Source organism: Equus caballus, chromosome 1 (assembly GCF_041296265.1).
Source record: "Equus caballus isolate H_3958 breed thoroughbred chromosome 1, TB-T2T, whole genome shotgun sequence".
Taxonomy (NCBI): Eukaryota; Metazoa; Chordata; class Mammalia; order Perissodactyla; family Equidae; genus Equus; species Equus caballus.
The window spans coordinates 160,000,100-160,022,917 of NC_091684.1; the positions used below are offsets into that span (position 1 = coordinate 160,000,100).

General features: G+C 59.9%; 1 protein-coding gene across 1 annotated transcript in view; it reads left to right on the plus strand.

Annotated features, from left to right (window-relative positions):
• The window catches only part of SPTBN5 (spectrin beta, non-erythrocytic 5), a 55,058-nt gene extending 33,311 nt beyond the window's left edge, over positions 1–21,747 (plus strand). Inside the window, 38 exon segments of the mRNA XM_070241851.1 lie at positions 151–330; positions 1,597–1,800; positions 1,971–2,120; positions 2,341–2,445; positions 2,850–3,017; positions 3,536–3,685; positions 3,831–4,022; positions 4,199–4,294; positions 5,748–5,863; positions 5,948–6,062; positions 6,835–6,948; positions 7,143–7,264; positions 7,538–7,700; positions 7,916–8,104; positions 8,369–8,446; positions 9,089–9,261; positions 11,107–11,197; positions 11,343–11,489; positions 12,392–12,529; positions 12,611–12,867; positions 13,047–13,233; positions 13,465–13,677; positions 14,154–14,350; positions 14,469–14,673; positions 14,933–15,127; positions 16,098–16,253; positions 16,489–16,706; positions 16,842–17,031; positions 17,261–17,437; positions 17,608–17,712; positions 18,041–18,256; positions 18,439–18,510; positions 18,773–18,859; positions 18,953–19,044; positions 19,159–19,244; positions 20,390–20,474; positions 20,719–20,879; positions 21,612–21,747. Coding sequence (XP_070097952.1) covers positions 151–330; positions 1,597–1,800; positions 1,971–2,120; positions 2,341–2,445; positions 2,850–3,017; positions 3,536–3,685; positions 3,831–4,022; positions 4,199–4,294; positions 5,748–5,863; positions 5,948–6,062; positions 6,835–6,948; positions 7,143–7,264; positions 7,538–7,700; positions 7,916–8,104; positions 8,369–8,446; positions 9,089–9,261; positions 11,107–11,197; positions 11,343–11,489; positions 12,392–12,529; positions 12,611–12,867; positions 13,047–13,233; positions 13,465–13,677; positions 14,154–14,350; positions 14,469–14,673; positions 14,933–15,127; positions 16,098–16,253; positions 16,489–16,706; positions 16,842–17,031; positions 17,261–17,437; positions 17,608–17,712; positions 18,041–18,256; positions 18,439–18,510; positions 18,773–18,859; positions 18,953–19,044; positions 19,159–19,244; positions 20,390–20,474; positions 20,719–20,879; positions 21,612–21,736 — 5,715 coding nt within the window. The 3' untranslated portion in view covers positions 21,737–21,747.
• The last annotated feature ends 1,071 nt before the right edge of the window (positions 21,748–22,818 follow it).

Sequence of the window (22,818 nt, forward strand, 5' to 3'; positions counted from 1 at the left end):
TTCTAGATTTTCCATACTTGCTCAGGGCCTCCAGTGGAGCCCATTGTGCATGGTAGGACATGGCCCAAGGACGGCTCTGTGGGACGGGCAGGCCCCTCAGTGTCTAGGAGGACATGACCCTTCTCTCCCTATGTCCCATCCTGACCCCAGCTGCAGGGACTGCTGGAGACTGGAGGCACCGTGCAGAAGCGGGGTCCAGGGCCTCAGGCCCACATGGTACAGCAGAGGCAGCAGGCTCTGGTGCAGGCCTGGGAGGCCTTGAAGCTACACATGGAGCAGCACAGGGCCCAGCTGGAGCAGGCACACCTCCTGGCTCGCTTCCATGTGGTGGTGAGGGCTCCTTCCCCTTGGGTGGTGTGTATGTGCATGTGTGTGTGTGTGTGTGTGTGTGTGTGTGTGTTACCAGGCATGTGCATGCACTAATGAGAACCTCTAGCTCCAGAAGGAAAACAAATTTGGACATGAGGAGGAAGAGCCTGGGCACATCTGGATGTCTGGCTGGCTGGTCAGAGGGCTGAGCATGTGGGGCATAGCAGTGATGCGTTAGGTTTGGGTCAACACCAAGTGAATAACAGGGCAGTCAGGAGACAGGGGTCCCAGCCAGAGCTGAGGAGTAAAAACAGCCCCAAAAAGCCCATAACTGAAGACACAAATATTCTAGACAGTGACCTCTGGATCAACCAGCGTCTATTTAACATCTGTGTTTAGCTCTCTGCCAGGAGCTGTGGGTGGAAAGAGGAGGGTGATGTAGAAGCCCTGTGAGATGGAATTGCTGCCCTCATGGAGCCTATATAGCTGGAGAGATGAGCCTAATACCCTGGAGAGTCTGAGGATGACAGGGGGCCCTGGCCGTGGGATGTCCCAGGAGTCCCCATGTCCTGGGGCCTGGTGGACCCAGATGCCCAAATTATGACACTGCAAAAAGGCTTGAGTTTAGAGACCCACCTCTGCCACTTTCTGGCAGCGTGGGCTTGAGCAAGGCCTCTATCTCTAGGTTGTTACCTCCTGTTTGAGTGCCTAGAGTTTACAAAACTTGTTCACACACATTGTGCCATTGACCCTTCTTCGTCTAAGCAATGAGGTGTTTGGACAAGGATCCAAGGCCCCTCCAGCTCTAACACGGTGTTTGTACACAAATCAATAGAAGACGGTTGTAAGTATTCAATTGGAAATCCAGAGGATGGGAGAGCAGTGAGATGTCAAGGTGCCAGGGAATTCTGCATGAGGCGAAGAAGGCCTTGGCCCTGGAAGAGGGGGTGGGCTTGGAAGAGATGGAAGGAAGGAGAAGGAACATCTAAACAAGAGGGGCCTCAAAAGCAAGGGGTGGAGAAGAGTCTCGGTGAGGACAATGAGGAGGCTGGTCCGGCACACGCAGAAGTTTAGGGGAGCTGGGCAGATTGGGTTGGATGACGATGGAGGAATCAGGTGACAAAAGGCCCTGAGGGCCTCGCCTGAGGCTCTGACCTGGGACAGCTTGGCCCTTCCAATGTGTTAGTGGATCCAGGGGGACTGTCGTTGTGCCTCAGAGCCTGGTTCTCTGCCACCCGGCCCAGCCCCCACTCAGCTCTCTCCCTCCCTCCGTCTCCCGGGATCCAGGTGCGGGACTATGCGTCCTGGGCAGCCCATGTGTGGCAGGAGCTGCAGAGAGAAGACACTTTCCAGGAGCCCAGCAGTGGCCCCCTAGAGCTCAGTGCCCACCAGCAGCTTCGGGCAGAGCTGGAGGCCCAGGAGGAGCTGTACCAGCGGGCCGCCCAGCTGGGCCGGCAGGTGCTCCTGGCTGCAGGGCCCCCCCTCAAGGAGGTGGGCCCCCTTTTCTGGTGTCCCCAGCCTACCCTGACCTAGCCTAAGCCTCCTTGTGCCCTGCCCCACCGTGCCACGCTGGCCTCTCCTCAGAGGCTTTCCTCAGGATCTGCTTCCGTCTTGTTCATGCGGCTCTCCCCAGTGCAGGCTCCCCCCATACCCGTCCCCAGGTCCAGGAAGGGCTGCAAGCCCTGCAGGATGAGCGGGAGCGGGTGTTCCAAGCCTGGGAAAGGAAGCAAGAGAGGCTGCAGGCCATGCACCGGGAGCAGCTCTTCCTCAGAAAGTGTGGCCGCCTAGACCAGATCCTCACGGCCCAGGAGGCAGGTCCCCCTCACCACACAACACACGTCCTCGCACTCCCTCTTCTCCCTGTCTCCCCTCTCCTTACTCACTGCCTTGCTTCCTGGGGCTCTGCCTTCTTCCCTGATGTGGGGCACAGAGCTGTGCACTGCCTCAGCACAGACAGCTGCAAACAGGGTGGGGGTGCTGGCTGTCTGGACAGTCGCTGGTGGCCTCTGACTTTTCCATGGGCTGATCCAGGTTTCCCTGAAAACCAGTGCCCTGGGGAGCTCGGTGGAAGAGGTGGAGCAGTTGATCCGCAAGCATGAGACCTTCCAGAAGGTGCTGACTGCCCAGGATGAGAAGGTAATGGGCTCGGGGAGTCCTGGGCGTGGTCAGAGTTGGGGGCCAGTGAGGGGAATCTGGGAACTTTGGAGAGTCCTAAGTGGGGGACACGGGGTGCTTGGTGTGTGCCGCAGGTAATGCTGATATATGGGGCCAGCCTGTGGGGCTAGGGGCTCCTGGTTTGGGCTGACTAGGCAGAGTAGGACGTGTGGCTCAAGAACAGGGCTGGGCTGGGCCACACCGCAGGGACGTGGCAGCCACTTGGCTCCAGATTACGTGGTCACTGGGGAGCTGAGAGGCTTGGTTCTGGCTTACTGGGTGATGGGCCAGCCCTAGGCCACACCAGGCTGAGGGAAGGGCATCCCTGCGGGCGGGCCCCTGCTCCAGCCTCCCACGTGACTGCGTCCCCCACCTCCGCCCCACAGGAGACAGCCCTGTGCGAGGATGTGAAGACGCTCAGGGGCCCCCGGGTGCAGGACTTGCTCCACACAGTGCTGGAGCGTCGAGCTCGAGTGAAGGAGCTGGCAGAGAGCCGGGGACACGCCCTGCACGCCTCCCTGCTGATGGCCAGCTTCACCAGAGCTGTGACCCAGGTCTGAGGGCCACCCCCAGCCCAGTGCCTTCCACTTGGGCCACATTTTACAGATGATGCTCACCTTCACGGGCTCATTCAGACCTCACCACAACCCTGTGATGAGGACACTGAAGTTTAGAGAGTTAAAAAGCTCTCCCAGAGGCCATGCTGGAGCCCAGAACATTCGATTCAAAGACCCTGCGTATGGAGACCCCACTGCTTCCTGAGCAATCCCAGGGTCAGCACAAAGAGGGGTGAGGGAAGGAGCAGAGCAGTCCAGGGCCCAGGAGCAGGCAAGACTCATCTCCCAAATTACGTTCCACCCAAGGGCCCTGCCAGCCCCTTCCTGTGGCTGGGGGTGCTCGCTGGGCCTGGGACATGTCTTCCTGGGCTACAACCATTGGATCTCATTTACCAGGCGCTGCCCAGCCCTGCCGCTGAGGCCAGCAGTCAGCTACCTGGGCACAGGCATGTGGGACATCTCTGTGAATGGAGGCAGTATCAGCATCATGGGATTCATGTCCCCACCCCCACCAGGCCCAGGATTGGATCCAGGAGCGGGTCCAGCAGCTGAAAGAGCCAATCCTTCCTGGGGACCTGAAAGATAAGTTGAAGTTCCTGCAGAAACACCAGGCCTTCGAAGCTGAGGTCCAGGCCCATAAGGAGGTCATAACCTCTGTCGCCAAGGTAACAGCCAGGCCCTCAGCCCAAGCCCTGTCCCAAAATGTGGACTCCAGCATGGGCAAGGGGAAAAGCCTTTGGCAGAGGGAGCCTGTGGTGAGAAAAGCAGGAGGAAGGGAGACAGGCAAGATCTCCTGGGATCTCTCCCCAGGAGGGCGAGGCTCTCCTGGCACAGAGCAACCCTCGGGCGGGAGAGGTCTCCCAAAGACTCGGGGAGCTGCAGGAGCACTGGGAGAAGCTGAGGCAGGCGCTGGCTCTCCGGGGCCAGGACCTGGAGGACAAGCAGAACTTCCTGGAGTTCCTACAGAGGGTGGACCTTGCAGAGGCCTGGATCCAGGAGATGGTGAGACCCAGCTGGGCAGGGGCAGAGCTGGGGGTGGGGCTGTGGGGCTGAGAGATGGGCGTGGGAACCCCAGTGGGAAGCTCCTGAAGACGCCACCTGCCCCAACGCTGCCCAGCAGCTAGGTGCCAGGGGGCTGGGTGCACCCAGGGCTAGTGCTCAGCATGCTGCCTCCGCAGGAGGTGATGGTGAATGTCGGTGACCTGGGCCAGGACCTTGAGCACTGCCTGCAGCTCCGTAAGCAGCTCCACATGTTCCGAGGAGTCTGGGCCGGGGTAAGGGGGCCCTCCATGGAGAGGGCGGCCGGGGCATCCCCCCATTGGGAAATAAAGCTCAGAGTAGTGACCCAGCAGGGGCTCTGGAGCCTGATGTGGGCTCTTGTGTCAGCTCCACACTTACTGCCGGCACGTGCCTAGGCAGCCTCCCTTTCTCACCAAACCTTCGTTTCTTCATCTTTAAAATGTGGATAACACCTGTCTCATAGGTCAGAGAGCATATGTGTGCTGTGGTGGTTACACGAGTCTATACATGTGATAAACTGTGTGGAACTCTACCTGCCCCCCACACAGATGAGTGCCTGTAGGAACTGATGAACTCTGAATAAAGTCTGTCATCTGCGTAATAGTTATACCAGTGTCCCATTCCTGGTTCTCTTAGTCTACTGTAATTATGTAAGATGTTACCATCGGGAGAAGCCGGAGAAGGGTACGTGGGACTTTCCTATACTACTTTTGCAATGTCCTGTGCATCTATAATTATTTCAAAATTTAAAAAAAGAACACGCATATGCCTGGATGTAGTGGGTAATCAATACACTGCAGCCACTCGTAACCCTCCTTCAGCATCTCCTCCCCACACCCCCTGCACACACACCCCCCAAAAATCTATTTCTCTTATGTGGTATAGAGGAAAGAAATTGGACAAATGTATTCACAATCCGGCGTTAGAGGCAGAATGTGCTAAGCTCATACCCCTGATGTAAGTGTGTGTGAGTTCTTAAAAGTCCACAGTGCTCCGATATCCTTTGCTATGGGTGGAATTTCACAGCCACCATGCCAGATGCTATAGTCGAGTGAGAGCCAGAGAGCTGGGCTCAAATCCTGGCTCTGTCACAAGTTAGCTGTGTTGGCCTCCCAGCTCTGCTCTGGCACCTACACCAGGAAAGAAATGCCCTTCCATGCCCTCCACGAAGGAGACTCTCCACAGGGCGGGGCTTTGGGAATTTCAACAAGCTCTACGAATGCAAGGTGCTCGTGCCAGGGGCAGAAAGCCTGCAATCCCACCCCTGTGAGGACCCCCTCCCTGAGTACCTATAAGCCTCACCCTGTGTCTTAGCAGTGGCAGCCTCAGCCCAGTGACTCCCAGGGCTGGGGACACCCAGACCCCAGGAGGCCCAAACCACCATCGCATTCCACCCCTCGCTTTGCTCTTCTTATCCGGAGAAGCTGCATTTTCACTTTAAAGGCTTCTGTTAATCAGTGCGTCCCTGCCCACCCCCTCCCGCTTCTGGGAGCACATTTTCTCACCTTGGAGCCAACTGTGGGGCTGCAGACCCCAAGTGTATCTTGCTCACTGCACCTGGCACACGATGAGATGGAGGCCTCCACTCCCAGACATGCTGCCTTTCTCACTCTCTTGGGCCCAAGCTGACCCTCCACGTGCTGACAGCAGTGCAAAGAAGGGGCTCAGAGCCGGTGTCACCAATGCCCTCACCCTGCACCCCTGCAGGACACGGTGGATGACACCCACATCAGGAGCATCAATGACTGGTCGCTGCAGCTCAAGAACCGGGACCCTGAGCAAGTCAAGACCATCCACCAGCGGCGACACCAGCTCAACAACAGGCCAGTCCTGGAGTGGGGGAAGCAGGGGGCTGGGAGAGGGGCTGGAGGGCCACCTCACACTCGGCCTTACACCCTCTCTGCCAGGTGGAAGAGTTTCCAGGGCAACCTGCTCCGGTACCAGCGGCAGCTTGAAGGGGCCCTGGAGATGCACTCCTTGTCCCGGGAGCTAGATGACATCACTGAGCGGATTGGGGAGAAAGTAAGCAGTGAGGGAGCAATGGCAGCCCATGGGCCAGGGGAGTGAGGGTGCCAGGGTCTCCCATGGGCCGCCCCTCACCCACTTCTCTGCAGCTGGGGTACATGGAGGCAGGTCCCACAAGGGATCTGTCAGGGGGTCTACCAGGGGCTCCATAAGAGCCCCCGTTGCAGGCTTGGAGGCCAGCCCTCCTGACCCCTTTTGCCCCCGGCAGCACTGTGGGTCCAGAGGCCAGAGCACCCTGTTCTTCCCTTGTCCCTGGACAAGCCCAGCCCCGCAGGAGGTTTGTCCAGGATTGTGTAGTGACCACAGAGAAATGTGGGCTAACCACTGACAGGGGCGGAAGTGAAGAGGTGGTGTGCAGCCTGAGAAGCCCCTGTGACACTGTCTGTGACACAGACAGTGCCCTGGCCCTGGCCTGCAGAGGGCTCTTGCTGAATGTTCCTCCTCCTCCTTGGGTTCCTGCCTCAGGCGGCCAGGCCTGGGTGTCTGTCCAGGCTCAGTTCCCCTAAAGGGAGAGTCAAATGAGACAGTGTCCGTGGAAGCCCCACACAGATGGAGACTCTCCAGCCCCAGGTTTCTCTGAGAGTCGTCCTCCTGCACAGAAGGAAGGGACCTCTGGTCGGGGCCAGCGCCCTGCCCCAGCCCGCTCAGAGCCCTGGGAAGGGCATCAGGCTGGGCACCTTCCGCACAGAAACCCAGCCACTGAGGACCCTGTGTGATGAGGCCAGAGCTGGAGCCAAGGCCCGGCCTGTAATGCCCCGCTCCTCTCCAGGCTGCCTTGATCCAGGGCCCGGACCACGGGAAAGACCTGGAGAGCGTGCAGAGGCTGCTGCGGAGACACAAGGAGTTGGAGCAGCAAATGGGCCTCATCCAGGCGCAGGTGGAGGTGTGCAGCCAGGTGTGGAGGCGGGCCAGGGCCCAGGGTGCCTCCTCTGTGGGACCCCGCAGAGGCATGCAGAGGGCGGGGCGGCTTCGGGACAGCAAGCGTCACCAGGTCCGCTCAGCTGTCCACCCCACTGCCTGCAGTGGCCTCCCTGAGCACAGCCTGCCTCCCCGCCTCTGACCTGGCTTCCCCCACAGGCCCTAGAGCGAGAGGTGGGCCGCTTCTGCCAGAGAAGCCCTGGGGCAGCCCCCAGCCTCAGCCACAAGCGGCGGGAGATGATGGACAGCTGGTGGCAGCTCCAGAGCAGGGCCCAGAAGTGGTATGAAGCCGCTGGGCCGCTCGTCCCTTTCCTCTGCAGCATCTCAGTCCCCGCACTTCCCCTTGGCCCGGTTCCCCCCTCCCACCCCCCCCCCAGTCTTTCTCTGTCCTTCAAATAACCATCTGTGTTGTCACCCCACCACTTCTCAGCCTGTGGTGCTTCTTTGGCAGAGGGGATTCAGGGAGAGAAGGCCCTGGGAGGCACGGGGTAGGGGGGGAAGGTGGGAGAGGAGGGCTCAGAGGTCCAGGGCGAGCTGGTGAACCCCGTGGGCAGGAGGGAGTGCCTGGATGCCCTGCACCAAGCTTGGAAACTGCAGGCAGTGCTGCAGGAACTGCTGGTCTGGGCCCGGAGGCTGCGGGCTGAGATGGACGCTCCACGCGCCCCCAGCAGCCTCGCGGAGGCCCGGCACATGTTGGAGGAACACCAGCAGCGCAAGGTGAGCGGTGGGACCTGCGCCTTTCCTGGGATCTCACCTCTTCCTTGCCCTCTCCCTTATTGGGGTCCCCTCTTTCTCTGTCGCCTGCCTCTGCCTTTCTGCTCTTCCATCGCACCCCCTCAGCTGTCTTCCACACTCTCCTCCTCCCCACTGGGCCTCCTCTCTCCCACCGAGAGAGCCTCAGCCTCTGGGAGCTGAGCCCAGTCCTGTTACAGGCCGAGCTGGACTCCCGAACAGACAGCATCAGCCTGGCCCGAAGCACTGGGCAGCGACTGCTCGCAGCGGGGCACCCGTCCGCCCCTGACACCCGCCAGGCCCTGGCTGATTTAGACCAGGAGCTGAACAGCCTGGAAGGGGCCTGGCAGGAGCACCAGCTCCAGCTCCAGCAGGCCTTGGAGCTACAGGTGGGCAACTTCCATCCTGCCCCACCCATGGGGGCCCGTGCTAACCCCACTGCCCCTGGTCAAAGCCAAAGCCGGAGAGGCTGCTGTGCCAGGGGCTTTGCCCACCACCCACTTCCTACCGCCCAGCTCGCCCACAAGTCTTGCCTGCTGTGGACTTGTTCTGCTGAGCCAGGACCATTTCTCCACTGGCCACCAATAGGGTCACTCCATCTGCAGTGACTGGACCCTCTGATCTCTTCTTCTTACCTTTTCCTTTCTCAACAGCTGGTTCTGAGTTCTGTGGAGCAGATGGAAAGTTGGCTCTGCAGCCAGGAAGCCTGCCTAGCCATTGAGGGTCAGGGGGTAGGTGCCGGGCAGGAGGGAGGGAGGGTTTACAAGAACAGCATTCGGGATCACTCCAGCCAGTGCTCCCTGAGCTGCCCAGGCCAAGGGGATCTCCCCTCCCTCGACCGAGCTGGTCACTGAGCAGTCACGTGCCCATCGTTCGTGAGCAGTTCTTGCGGCCTGGCCTAGACCCCCAGGGAATGCCGTGGGAGCTTAGGAGGGGAGCGTGTAGCCCTTGACCCATTCTTGCCTCCTTCCCACCACCCTTCTCACCTCTGCCTTCCTCACTTCCTGACACCCTGAGGTTTCTTTTCCCAGCACTGTCCCAACTCCTGTGGCAGGCAAGCCTGACTCACAGGAGACCTCAGAGAATAATCAGGGCCTCAGCTGACCTGTGCTGACGTAGTCTTACTGGGGGTGCAGGGGAGAGGGTGTCCCTGTTATGTGAAAAAGCTCCTCCTCCCCCCTGGAAATTCTGACCCTTGACCCTTATCCAGGCACCTTCCCTGGTTGAGAATCACTGTCCTGAAGGCAGATACAGCCTTGAGGAAGCAGAGGCTGTGGCTGAGTGTTTGTAGGATGCTCTAGGTGGGAAAGCAGATAGCTTGGGATGGGGTGGGGCAGCCCCATGGGTATTATTCACTTCCTCACTCCCACCAGGATTCCTTGGCCAATGTGGAGACCCTTCTGTGGAAGCACAAGGTGGTTGAGCAGGGCCTGGAGGCACAGGCAGACAAAATCAGCATGTTGGAAGCCGCAGCTCGCAGCCTGCACCAGGGAGGGCACTCCGAGGCCCAGAGCGCCCTGGGCCGGTGCCAAGCCATGCTCCTGAGGTACCGCTGGCTCTGGGGTGGAGGGGAGCCATAAGTGGGCTGGCGTGGGCACTAGGCATCCAGCTGTTCCCTTCCCGCCCTTCCACCTGTTGGCCCAGGCTCACCAGCCTTTTCCAAGGGCTGAGGTCAGATGCCAGGGCCCACCACACCCAGCCCTGCAGTGTGTCGGCCAGTTGTGGATGTCAGGCAGCACAGGGTCATCCAGCTGAGCTAAGAGGGAGTTTTACCAAGAGGCGTATACTAGGAAACTCAGAGAGAGACGACCTGATGCAATGGCAGAGCCAGAGCGCAGTGGTTACCGTCAGCCCCCCCAGAGCAGAGGGTCCTGAGCTCCTGTGCTGCCCGCTCGTGGTGGGACTGGGCGCAGATTCCTCATGGAGTCTCACGGCTGCAACAAGGGGATGACCTCTCAGGGTTTTGGTGAGGACTGAAAAGGTACTGTGATATCTCAGCATGGTGCCTGGCTCTTGGGCAAGCTCACAGATTTCTTGTGCTCAGTTAACTGAATCCACTGGCACAGCCAGTGATGAGACACCAGGCTCCACCTTTGTTTCCTCGGAAAAGCCCGTCTGGTTCAGCTGCCTCATCCAGCTCCTTAGCCTTTCAGATCAAGGCAGATTTGGCCAAAAGCCAGATCCCAGACTGGTGGGGGTCTCCATCCTTCCCAGAGAGCCCACCAGTGCCCTCAATGTTTGTGGCTCCTTGTGCATAGCCAGGCCATCCCCTCCTCCTTGCAGGTGGACCACACCTGGGTACCCTGGAGGTCTTTGATTGACAGATGGCAAACGTTAGTTTGCTGGTCTGTGTCAACATCCCCTCCCGGCAGTCACCTTAGGTGGTTCCTGGCAGGCCCGGCTGCCCCCCAGGACAGTGCCACTCTGACCCCCTCCACTCCAGGCTTCTGGCATCCTCTAAAGAGATGTTCTGTTCACTGGAGTCTGTCTGCCTCTCCCTGCTCCCACACCCTTCAGCAGCCCCCACAGAGGGAGACAAGGGTCACACTCACACCAGGGTGGGGACTGTGCTGATGGGAGGGGTGTGTGGACCCCGGGGTCGGGGGAAGATATCAGAACTTCTTTTGGTATTTATTATATAAGAGCTTATTTTTTATTTTTACTTTTGTGCCTATGGCAATACACTTAATATGTTGGTACAGAGGTACACACACATACATACATATATATTTGGGGGGTGCCTACTTAAAAAACTCTCACTGATAGCATTACACGATCAAGAAAGTGATTTGGATACTGTCTCAGTCTGCTCGGGCTGCCATAACAAAACGCCACAGACTCAGCGGCTCAAACAACAGAAATGTATTTTCTCGCGACTCTGGAGGCTGGAATTGTAAGATTGAGGTGTGGGCAGGGTTGCTTTCTCCAGAGCTTCTCTCCGTGGCTTGCAGCTGGCCGTGTTCTCTCCGTGTCCTTACGTGGTCGTCTGTCTATGTATCTGTGCTCTAATCTCCTCTTCTTACAAGGACACCAGCCACATAGGATCAGGGCCCTCACTAATGACCTCATTTTAACTTCATTACATCCTTTAAAGGCCGTCTCTCCAAATACTGTCCCAATCTGAGGTCCTGGGGATTACGACTTCAACATAAGTATCTAGGGGGACACAATTTAGCCCATAACTGACACCACTAGAGAGGAGAAGTAGAATGTGTCTCTATTTCAAAGGAAACCCCAGACGGAGGGTATATTGATACCCAAGAAAGGCTGTCCCAGGCTGGAAGGGCACGCATATGTGCACGTGTGGGCATGCACACGCAAACACACCCCTGTGGCAGCTCCAGGTCCTGGCGCGCAGACCTGCGGGCCCATGAGACCCTCCTTCTGGCAGGAGAAAGGCACTCGTGGAGCGAGCCGGGACCAGCCGCCGCCAGCTGGAGGAGCTCCGGCAGCTGCAGACTTTCCTGCAGGACTCCTCCGAGGTGCCCCTTGGTCGGGGTGGGGAGTGGTTATGAGGGGCAGGGAGTTGCCCCAGAGGGAAGCCACCCTTCCTACGGGGCAGCCCAGAGCCTAGGGGGCCAGAGGAGAGCCCTAAGCAGCACAGCCTGGTTCTCCCTATATGCCCAGGCGGCCGCATGGCTCAGGGAGAAGAACCTGGTGGCCCTGGAAGAGGGCTGGCAGGACCCAGCCTCGCTGCAGGCACAGGTGCAGAAGCAGCAGAAACTCCAGGCCGAACTGGATACGAGTGTGCACCTTCGACAAAGGCTGCAGATGGTGAGGCCCTGGGGCTCTGGCTGGGGGCCTGCGACAGTCCTGCCTGCCCCAGAGTGTGGGGCGACCTCACAGAGCCCCGGCAGCCAGCTCTGAACCTTAGTAATGGATGGCCAACGTTCATCGAGTGCTTTCTGTGGGCAGGCGCCATGCCAAGCAGCAAAGAGCAGCTAGAAGCAGTAGCTTCCTGGGGCACCCTCTCCAAAAACAGTGCCTTTTCAAGAATTTTGAAGATAGTATTTTAACATGATGGTTTTTAAAACTGTCAAGGAAAGACATTAATGTTCAGAGTCAGGGCACCACCAGCGGTCCCGTGGGTAAAGAGTCAAGTGTATCACCTTTTAAATCTACCCGCTTCCACCTACAAAAGGCAGGCCTTGACCCCAGGGTTGCTCCGATATAAAGTGCCTGCTAGGTATTTTAAATGTGTTATCTCAGGGCCGGCCCTGTGGCCAAGTGGTTAAGTTCATGCACTCCGCTTTGGCGGCCCAGGGTTTCACTGGTTCGGATCCTGGGCACGGACATGGCACCACTCGTCAGGCCACGTGGAGGCGGCGTCCCACATGCCACAACTAGGAGGACCCACAACTAAAATATGCAACTATGTACTGGGGGAATTTGGGGTGAAAAAGCAGAAAAAAGGAGGAAGAAGATTAACAACAGTTGTTAGCTCAGGTGCCAATCTTTAAAAAAAAATGTTTTATCTCATTTAAACAAAACAATCATTGTTATCCCCGTTGTATGGATAAGGCAGTTGCGCTCAGAGAGGTTAAGGAACTTGCTCAAGATCTCACAGCTAGCATGCAGAGACCCTAGAGCTGCAGGGGTAGTGGTTCGAGCCAACACAAGTGCCCTGGAACCAGCCGTCCTGAGTCCCTGAGGTCTGTGCCATTTTGTGGCTGTAGGAAGGGCAGAGGCTGCTACAGGGGGGCCACCAGGCCTCAGAGACCATCCAGAAGCAGCTGCAGGAGCTGGGATTGCTCTGGGACGAGCTGCAGGCCAACTGCCAGAAGGCAGCAGCCAAGCTCCAGGAGGCCTGCGAGGTGAGGCTGTGCCAGCGACGGAGCAGGCCGGTTGGGACTCCGGGCCTCTGCCCCTCGTGCCTACCTCACATTCTCCCGCAGGGCCTGCGTCTGCGGAGGAGTGTGCAGGAACTGGAGAGCTGGCTGGGGCCCATGGAGGTTGAGCTGAGAGCCCCGCTCAGGGGCCAGGACCAGCCTGGGCTGGATGAGCTCCTGGAGGCCCAGGGAGAGCTGGAGGCCTCAGTGGACAGGCAGACCAGGAGGGCACAGGCCCTGGTGGGCGAGACCCGAGCCTTTATACAGGAAGGCCACTGCCTGGCCCAAGATGTGGAAGAGCAGGCCCAGCGACTGCTTCAGAGGTAGATCAGCCGTCTGCATCCTCCCCTCCCTCTTCCTCCCTGCCCCCCACTTGTCTCCTGAGGGTGTCCCCATGGCCACGTGACGGGCACAGATGGGTGAGCTCTCTGAGTCACTGTTGGGCCCTAATGCTGATGCCCGCAGTCGCCACCTGTCCTGGTCCTGCCCTCCACTGCTGCAGGTTCGAGAGCCTGCGGGGGCCCCTGGGGGAGCGCAGGACGGCTCTGGAGGCCCGGAGCCTCCTTTTGCAGTTCTTCAGGGACGCAGACGAGGAGATGGCCTGGGTGCAGGAGAAGCTGCCCTTGGCAGCCGCCCGAGACTCCGGCCAGAGCCTGAGCGCCCTGCGGCATCTGCAGGAGAAGCACCAGGTGGGGCCCCCCCAGGGGCGGCTCCATCAGCCAGAGAGATGGCCCTGTGGCCCAACTGGGGGCTCTGCCTCCTGTGGGTTTTGGGGACGCCTTGGATTCTTTGTTGGTCACAAGGACAGGGAAGTCCTTGGGGGCAAGTCTCTGGGGTCCCATGAGGCTGCAGGCACAACTCTGGGGACCCCAAGCAGTGCCCAGTAGCATCCCTGGTGCTGTCTTCCGCTGGCTCCACAGAATCTGGAGAGCGAGATGAGCAGCCACGAGGCTCTGACCCAGGCGGTGGTGAGCACCGGGCACAAGCTGGTGCAGGCTGGGCACTTCGCTGCCCCTGACGTGGCCGCCCGAGTACGGCAGCTGGAGAGCGCCGTGGACCGCCTGCGGGCAGAGGCTGCGCGGAGGAGGCGGTGGCTGCAGCAGGCCCAGGAGGCCCAGCAGTTCCTGACGGAGGTGAGGGGGCGATGCGGACCCCAAGGGCCGGGGCTGGGCATGAGGACGCCTAGAGTGTACACAGCCCTGGAAGGGGACCCCCACGTGGGGCTCCAGCTCTCTGGGCATCTTCTGTCACCTCCACTGAGTGGGCATCTTCTGTCACCTCCACCTCCTGCCCCCAAGGTCTTCCTCCTGCGTGTTTCCCAGAATACAGGCCACTGGGTTCGGTTGGGTTTGGTTTGGCTTTGCTGTTTCTCTAAACCAGTAGTTCTCAGTCAATGCTTTACGTCAGAATCACCTGGAACCTTTAAGAAATACTGATCCTCAGGCTCCATTCCAGACCAAATCAGAATCTTTAGCAGTGAGACCCAGGCAGCAGGAGTTTTTAAAGCTCTCCAGTGATTCCAGTGTACAGCCGGGTGGCCATGAACCCCAAGCTGGGAGCACTGGAGAGCATCGACCAGGGAAAGCTTACCCCGTCTATGTCACCCCAGCTCCTGGAGGCAGAATCCTGGCTGGCAGAACGGGGCTGTGTCCTGGACATTGAGGACGTGGGCCAGAGTGCAGAGGCCACACAGGCCTTTCTTCGGCGGCTGGAGGCCACCAGGAGAGAGCTGGAGGGCTTTGGCCCGCGTATCGAGAGACTGCAGCAGACTGCAGCCCTCCTTGAGAGTGGGCAGAACCCAGAAAGGTGCGTGGGAGCCAGGCCTGTCAAGTGAGGAGCGGAGAGGGGCGCTCCCTACAGAGGCGTGCGAGGCTGATACCACCAGGAGAGGAGGGCTGCAGTGGGGTTGTCCTTCCTGCCACAGCCCCAAGGTGCTGGCCCGGATGCGGACAGTGAGGGAGGCCCATTCGGGGCTGCTGCGGAGAGTGGAGAGCAGGGGCCAAGGCCTGCGGGAGCAGCTGCAGCTCCACCAGCTGGAACGAGAGGCCCTGCTCCTTGATGCCTGGCTGGCCAGCAAGGCGGCTTCTGCTGAGTCCCAGGACTGTGGGCAGGACCTGGAGGCCGTCAAAGTGAGCCACTTCCAAACGAACCTGGGGGAGAGTGGATTGAGGTTGAGCAAGGGTGGAGAGGTGTTCATGTGGGGTGGAAGGGAGGCCAAGGTGAGCAGAGGGGAAATGGGGGTCTCTGGGCTCTGGGAGGGTCCCTGCGGTTCTAGAGGTGGGGCCGAGTGCCGATGGAACTGTCAGGTACTGCCAAGCCCTTCGTGAGCTTGGAGAGCTGTTGGGCACCACCTCCAGGGTGACCCTCCCTGGCCCCACCTCCTTGCAGGTGCTGGAAGAGAAGTTTGATGCTTTCAGAAAGGAAGTCCAGAGCCTGGGGCAGGCCAAGGTTCAGGCCCTGAGGGAGCTGGCAGGCTCCCTGGAACGGGCAGCACCCCGGTGCTGTCCCCAGATCCAAGCCCAGAGGAGTCGCATCGAGGCCACTTGGGAGAGACTGGACAGGGCAATAAAAGCCCGCACAGAGGTAGCCAGACCAGGCCAGGGGCAGCCAAGGGGCGGGGACCCCTGTGCCTTTTGCCTGGGCCAGGGACAAGCAGACCCAACAGCGGGGATATGAGTGTGTGTGTGTGTGTTTGTGTGTGTGTGGAGGGAGGTGGCTGCGTCTAACTCCCAGGACTGAGCAAGTCTCAAAGAGTCTCGAAGTCTTCCACCTCCAGCCCGCTCCACACTTTGTTTCCTCCTCCTTCAGTTCACATCTCCAAGGAGAAACAGAAAGCATGACTGAATTGCTTGAAGCGCCCCCTAAACTCAAGCTTCGGTTTTATTAAGACACACACCGTGTTGATCTCCCTTCCTTAACCACACACTTAATGGGGTGAGATCTCGACATCATGTGACAGAGGCTCCTTCATTCCACTCACTCACCCTTCTGATCTAAACGCTCTGAGTGGATTTGTCTGCCAAGGGAGTCTTCGGTGTTCCTCCACAACCTGAGCTCTCAGCCACAACTGGTGGTTTCTATACAAGCAGCCCAGCCCCCTGAGTCCCTGATGGATCACAGCCCAGAGATGCCATCTCTGAGGGTCCAGGCCGGGCAGCCTCCTGAGCTGGCCCTCTCTCCCTCTCTTGGCCCCATCAGAAGAGCTGCAGGTGGTGCCTGCCTGGGCCGAGCCAGACCCCAAAAACCAACCTCCCCCCTCACATAGGCCCTTCCCCACCCCTTCAGAGCCTCCATCTCTGCCTTTCTCATGAGTTGTGCACTGAAGACCCTGTCCTCACAGAATGCCCCCAGGGCCCTACCGCATCATCAGGAGCAACACTCGTTCATTGAGCACCTGCCACATTTAAGATGTTTTCTGTACCTGGTGGTTATGAACGGGTCAGTAAGTCCCATGGTCCTCCTTGTTTAAAAGGAGGTGGCCCAGGAGGCCATGTCTCCAGGGAGAAAGGACCCTGGGAGCTCAGCCCAGAGCAGACCCTCCCTCTCCTCCCAGAACCTAGCCACAGCCCGTGAGGTCCGAGGCTTTGAGCAGGCGGCCGCTGAACTCTGGGGCTGGATGCAGGAGAAGGCCACCCTGATGGAGCGAGATGCCCATGGCCACAGCCTGTCATCTGTGCAGACCCTGCAGCAACAGCACAGGTGCCTGGAGGTGAGGGCCTACACCCTGTGGCCTGTCTGAGCCCCTCCCTGAAGGCAGTGGCTAAGGGCACCACAGAGGGCAGGTGAGGGGCCTCCCAGCCTGGGACTGCTTGCCCAGGTGTGGAGCAGAGCAAGGTGGCCTCTCCCAGTCTGGGAAGCAGAGCGGGACTCCTCAGAGAGGACTGAATGAGGAGCATGCCGCTGGTTACCAGGGGGCGAGGCCTGACTGTGTGTTCTGGCGGCAGAGGGAACTGGCGGCCATGGAGAAGGAGGTGGCACGGGTGCAGACAGAGGCCTGCCGACTGGGCCAGCTACACCCTGCGGCTCAGGAGGGCCTGGCCGCACGGCTGGCTGAGGTGCAAGATGCCTGGGCCACCCTGGGGGCAAAGGCCCAGGAGCAGAGTCAGCAGCTGGAACAGGCTGCCCAGGGCCATGCCTTCCTCAGACGCTGTCGGGAACTACTGTAAGTGGCATCCTGCCCGGGCTGTTGGCTCAGCTCTTCAGGGAGCTGGACTCTCCCTTCCCCTGCACAGCTCCTGCCCTGCTCCCTCCCCAGGCTGCCCTCCCGCCCTGACAGCTTCCTTTCCCTGCCCCTCAGAGCGTGGGCTCAGGAAAGGCAGGCACTGGTGTCCTCGGAGGAGCTGGCTGGGGACATGACGGGAGCTGAGTGGCTCCTGGGGCAGCATGAGGAGCTACGGCAGGAAATCAAGGAACACTGCCTTCAAGCCTGGGATGCACAGCAGGAGGGGCAACAGCTGGTGGACAAAGGCCACTTCATGTCCCTGGAGGTATGTGCAGAGGTGGGCCTAGGGTTGAGCTGGGCACGGGGTCCAATCACCAAGGCCTTGGAACCCCCAGCAGGAGAGGAAGGCCAAGCAAGGGGCGGAGAGAGAGGCAGAGAAGGGGAGGGTCCAGGCCTCGAGGCCTTCCCTGCACACCACTGCTGGGCACTCTGGCCCTCCCCTCCCCAGGTGGCTCTGCCTGAGCATCTCGCCCACAGCACCCCCTCCCCACCAGGTGACAGAGTGTCTGCAGGAGCTGGAAGGGCGGCTGCAAGGGCTCAAGGAGGCTTGGGCCCTGTACCAGGAACGCTGCGCGGAGAACTCGAGGCTGCAGGAGCTGCGGCAGGGGCTGGACCAGGCCGAGGCCTGGCTGGCCTCCCGGGAGGGCCTCCTGCTGGACCCCAACTGCGGGGTGAGCCGAGGCCCTGTCCTCTAGCGGGCTGCACTGTCCAGCAGCTATGGCCAAGGGCAGGTCCTGCTGCTCCTCTGCTCGCTGGCCACCCGGGCCCGGTTGCAGAGGGCGAGGTGAAGGCTCGGCAGCCCCAGGAGCTGGGCCTCAACCCGGGCTTCACTTCTCCCCAGCGGTCAGTGTCAGATGTGGAGTTGCTGCTCCGCAGACACCAGGACTTCGAAAAGCTACTGGCAGCCCAGGAAGAAAAGTTTGCCCAACTGCAGAGGAAGGTGGAGGTGAGCAAGGCTGGGCCAAGGGTGCACCAGGAGACAGGGGCCTGAGGGCTGGGGGCCTGAGAGTCGGGGTCTCCCCAGAGCACTAAGTCCACATCTGACCCTTCAGGAAAGCCCCACTTTCCGTTGCCAGTCCCTGTCACCCTCTGTCCTGGTAGGCTAGGGCACCACTGTGGACTGGGTTGAGAGGGAAGTCTGAAGTGAAGCAGGAAGAGATGAAGAACAGTGAGGAGACAGGGGCTCTCTGGGTGGGAGGGGTTTGGGGAGGAGAGGCTGGGCATGGACCCCCCCCTGGAGCCCTGACCTGGCTCACCTTGCTCCCCTCCCCAAGATGGAACAGCAAGTGAAGGGGCTGAAACCTGGGACAGTCGGCAGTGAGCTGACCTCCCTCCACCAGAGGCCCTTTGGAAGCTGGTGGCCAGGAGCACAGCTGGCTGAGACAAGGGTCCTGCCATCGGGTGTCCCTGTTGGGCCACGCACACTCTTTGCCACCACCATCTCCCTGGAGCATGCGGCCGGACAGCAGGAGCCCAGTGAGGCCATGAGGGTAGGGGCCCACACCCTGGAGCCAGCACTGAGGCACTGGCGGCCGGGAGCACCAGGCACAGGAGCTGAGGGTCACGGGCAATGAGGAGGTCAGGGAGGAGTGGATACCAAGCCCACCTTCCAGAAGGGGCCCATCCTCTGTGCTGGTCCTGATGTTTCCTGGGCCCCATCTTGCATTTCCAGGATGCAAAGGGTGCCCCCACCATGGAGGGGTTTCTGGAGCTTAAGCAGCAGCCCCTGGCCGGGGAGAGGCAGGTAAGTGCCAGGAGATCCCGTCTCCAGGCAGCTCCCCTCCCCAGAACCACTCAAGGCGCTCAGAAGGGCTGCTGTGGACTCTGGGTGGACTTCCCCCTCCCGGCCCCCATTCTTAGGGCAGTTCAGCTTCTTGGGACCACGCTACAGCTTTTGCCCACACCCAGGTGAGGCAGGGCTCCTCCTCCCAGCCTCCCTGGAAATGGCTCCCTCTTCCCCATGGGCACCTTGGGCCCGGTGCCACCTCACTGCCTTCTCTCCACAGCCCAGCTCGAGCTCCTGGGATGGCTGCTATGGGGTCTTGGGAAGCAGTTCCCTGAGCCTGTTCCCAGATCAGAGGATGGCAGTGGAGGTACCAGATGGCATGTGGGGAGGGCAGAGGACAGAGGGCCCCATGGGGAAAAGCTGAGCTGGCCATGGTGACCTGCCTCTTATTTCCCCTCAGAAAGTGGCTTCCATGGCCACCCTTGACCTCGTGGGAGCCCAGTGTGAGAAGCCGAGGGACCACCAAGGCAGGAAACACAGCTTCTCCTTAAGGTTAGCACCACCTGGGGAGAGACACCGCCCAGGATATGCTGACTCAGCGGGCACAGGGGGCTGGAGGCAGGGGTCCCCTGCGAAGAGTGTGACCTATGGCTGTCTGGGAGCCAGGCTGAGCAGCGGGACGGAGATCCTGTTTGCAGCACCGTCAGAAGCGCAGGCTGACAGCTGGCTGCGAGCCCTGAGCAGGGCCACAGGTGGGCTCCAGGGGAAGCCTAGGGTGGGGTGTGGGGGGCACTGATTCCCTGGGCCCCAGGCTGCTGCTGTTTTATGCATCCTTGGAAAGTTTCACATCTTGCATCTCTATAGCCTGAGAGGTAAGTGGGACTTATTGTCTTTTCTCAAAAAATTTAAGGCCCAGAGCCTGTAAGCAGCTTGCCAAAGATCACATAGCTCATTAGTAACAGACAGGGTCAGACATGATGCCTGGCGGCCTCCTGGTCTGCTGTCTGACTCCAGAGCCCTTCCCGTGAGGATCCTCGTGGGCTTTCCTAGGCTCTGCTGTCTGATCCTGGGGCGTCTCTAACACTCTAGTCCTCAGACTGCTCTGAATGCACCTCCCTCGCGGTGTCTTGTAGACAGCGGCCAAACCCAGTTCTGCCACCAGGGGGCGCTTAGAAAGCACCCCTACCGAGCACCTTCTCTGTGGTCTGACAGTCCCGGAGGAGAGCGTGCTTGAGGCATGTCCTGAGACTGCTGGGGCTCCACCAGGAGTCCCTTCCTGCTCCTCCCAGGCTCGCTGGGCTCCTCGCTCTGCCTGTTCCCCCTCGGGTCTCTCCCTGAGCCTGTCCTTTGAGAACCCCAAAGGGATCCTGAGTTTCTTCAGCGTCTCAGCATCTCCTCCCGCTGAGCCTTTCTCACCAGTCCCTCTGCATTCAGTGTCCGGGAGGCAGACCCGCCCCTGCTCGCACCGACCTCCTGGTGGGAAGGTTTGTGCGGCCAGGGCCTCCAGAGGCAGGAGTGCCTCAGTCTGCTGGGCTGCTGTGACAGAATACCACAGACTGGCAGGTTCTAAACGAGACATTTATTTCCCACAGTTCTGGAGGGTGGGAAGTCCAAGATCAAGGCGCCAGCAGATTGGGTGTCTGGTGAGCGCCTGCTTCCGGGCTGCAGACAGCTGCTTTCTTGCTGTAGCCTCACAGGGCAGAGGGGAGAGGGAGCTCCTGGGGTCTCCTTTATAAGGTCTCCAACTCATGACCTAAGCACCTCCCGAAGGTCCCCCTCCTAATACGGTCGCCCTGGGGTTAGGGTGCAAGGAGGAAGCAGCACGCAGGGAGGCTGCTGCCTGCGGATGGCCGGCCTCCGGGTCAGGGCTGACCGCTGTTCTGCCTTTGCTCTGCAGCCCACAGTCTGAGCCCAGAACCCAGAGGCAGGCCTCCAGGCTCCCTGGCCACTGAGGGGCTGCCCAGCATGGCCGCTCCGCTCAGGTAGGGCATGTGGGCTGCGGGCGGGCGGGAGTCCTGAGCCTCCGTGACTGCCACAGATGGTGCCCTCTCAAGCCTGCAGGCCTGGGACTCAGACCTACACTGCTAGGGTGTGGGGTAACCCCCACATTTGAGACCCTCGACCACCCCCAGGAAACAGACAGCCCTAGCACTGCCCCCTCCATCAAACGCCTGGTGCAAACCATGCTCACTCTCTGCAGTGATGGCAGTCTGTCTTTCCCCACAGATTCCACGGACGTCCCCCACCAGGGGCTAGTGCCACTGGGGCCCTGCCCTCCCCGCTGAGGGAGAGATGCCCACAGCCCCTGGAGTCCCTGCCGATGGCTGGCCCTGCAGAGGAAAACGCACAAGGCTCCCACCGCCTCTCCTGCTCAGGCCGGACCCCAGGTGAGGGGCACACGGGTCCCCTTTGCACATGCTAGAAAACCTGCCCACTCTGTCCGCCTCGAGCCCATGCAGCCCTCACTCCTTGGTCTGCTCCTTTTCTCCCTCCAAGACACAGCATTGTTTGCACGGCGGTTTACAGGACAGCCAGAGCCCTGCCACACCCGCGCTCCTGTCCCTGCCTCTGCCTCCATCCTCTCCTGCTCTCCCCAGTCCAAAGGGGAGAGGGGCCTTCCTGTCCTAGAGAGGGCCGGGACGTCACCCGGACACATACACAGACTAGATACAGAGACAGACGCGCACATACAGCCGTGTGCCTGAGGAGCACTCCCACGGTGACGGGGCGGCAGCCATGGTTGTGTCTCGGGTCTAACTATCCACTCCTTCTCCTGCAGCCTGCAGGCTCCCATTTATGATTCAGATGATGTGCTGCTGAGTGAACGGGCCTTGTCCTGGACACAGTGCTTCTGCAGCTGCCAAGGCAGCCATTTCTGCTGCTTTGTGACTCGAGCCACATGCCCAGGACAGGCAGATGCAGTGAGCTGGGGCATGAGAACCACCTGTCTCCCACCCGCCCCACACACAGTGGTTACTGCTCCCAGCATCCACATCTCACATCTATGTTAGGAGGAGGTGGAATATTCGAAGGGAGGCAAGAGGCCTGGGGCACCAGTGCCTGGATAAGATTCTAGGGTGGCTGGGCCCTAAATTCACTCTGCCTCCCTGTTCTCCCAGCAGGTCTGGGCCCTGAAGTGAACCCTGAGGTGGCACCAAACCTCAGAGCTACAAGTGAGGACACCCACGAGGGGACCAGAATGAGACTCAGCAACCAGGCCCCTCGTGACCAACTTCTAGAATAGATGGTTCTCTGTGAGGACGGCCCCATCAAGGTCACTGCTTGCTGGAGTTACACCGTTGGCGCTCTCTCTTTCCTTAGCTCATCTGGTCCCAGGTCTGGCCACCCTTACTGTGGGACAGGAACCAGCCCTTTGCCTGAGTCCCTGGCCTCTCTGCTGGCAGTCACTGTCTGCAAGTCTGCTCACCTGCCAGGGCTGCAGCAGCGGAAACCCACAGGCGAAAGTCGCCTTGTCCCTGCTTGAAAAGGGTGGCCCTGAGCATGGGGTAGACTCGGCCATGAGCAGGGGGCCACCCCTCAGGGGAAGCCCACGCTGACCCACTAGCTCTGTATGGGGCCTGGGGAGACATTACATTTTGCCTTTTTTTTTTTAAAGATTGGCACCTGGGCTAACAACTGTTGCCAATCTTCCTTTTTTTTCCCCCAAAGATTGGCACCTGGGCTAACAACTGTTGCCAATCTTCTTTTTTTTTTTTTTCCTGCTTTTATCTCCCCAAACCCCCCTATACACAGTTGTATCTCTTAGTTGCACGTCCTTCTAGTTGTGGGATGTGGGACGCTGCCTCAACGTGGCCTGACGAGCAGTGCCATGTCCACGCCCAGGATCCGAACCCTGGGCTGCCGCAGCAGAGCGCGCAAACTTAACCACTCGGCCACGGAGCCGGCCCCCATTTTGTCTTTTAAACCAATCCTTGCCACGTGTAACCAAGAGCTTGTAATGAATGTCCCTTCGGCAGCAATGACAGATAATCTCAGATAACGCCTCACAGGTGTGTGAGCCTCTGTAAAACAGGACGTGCTCTATTTCACTGTACAGCTCCTCAAGGGAGCACGGAGGGGAAGACAAACACAGGGCCAGAGCTCTGCTTGCTTACACAGATGGGCTCAGCACTGCTCTGGGCTCCGGCCACTCACTCAAAGAGGAAGCCAGCTCCAGCCGCCTTTCTGGGACCAGGCCCCAACGGGCCGGCAACCAAGAGGGATGGGCCCTGCCCCTGTGTGAAGCCCTCGACCTACCCAGGGGTGCCTGGCAGGGCTGCTGCTGGCTTCAGTGCTACATCTGGGTGGCGCTGGGCACACACCCAA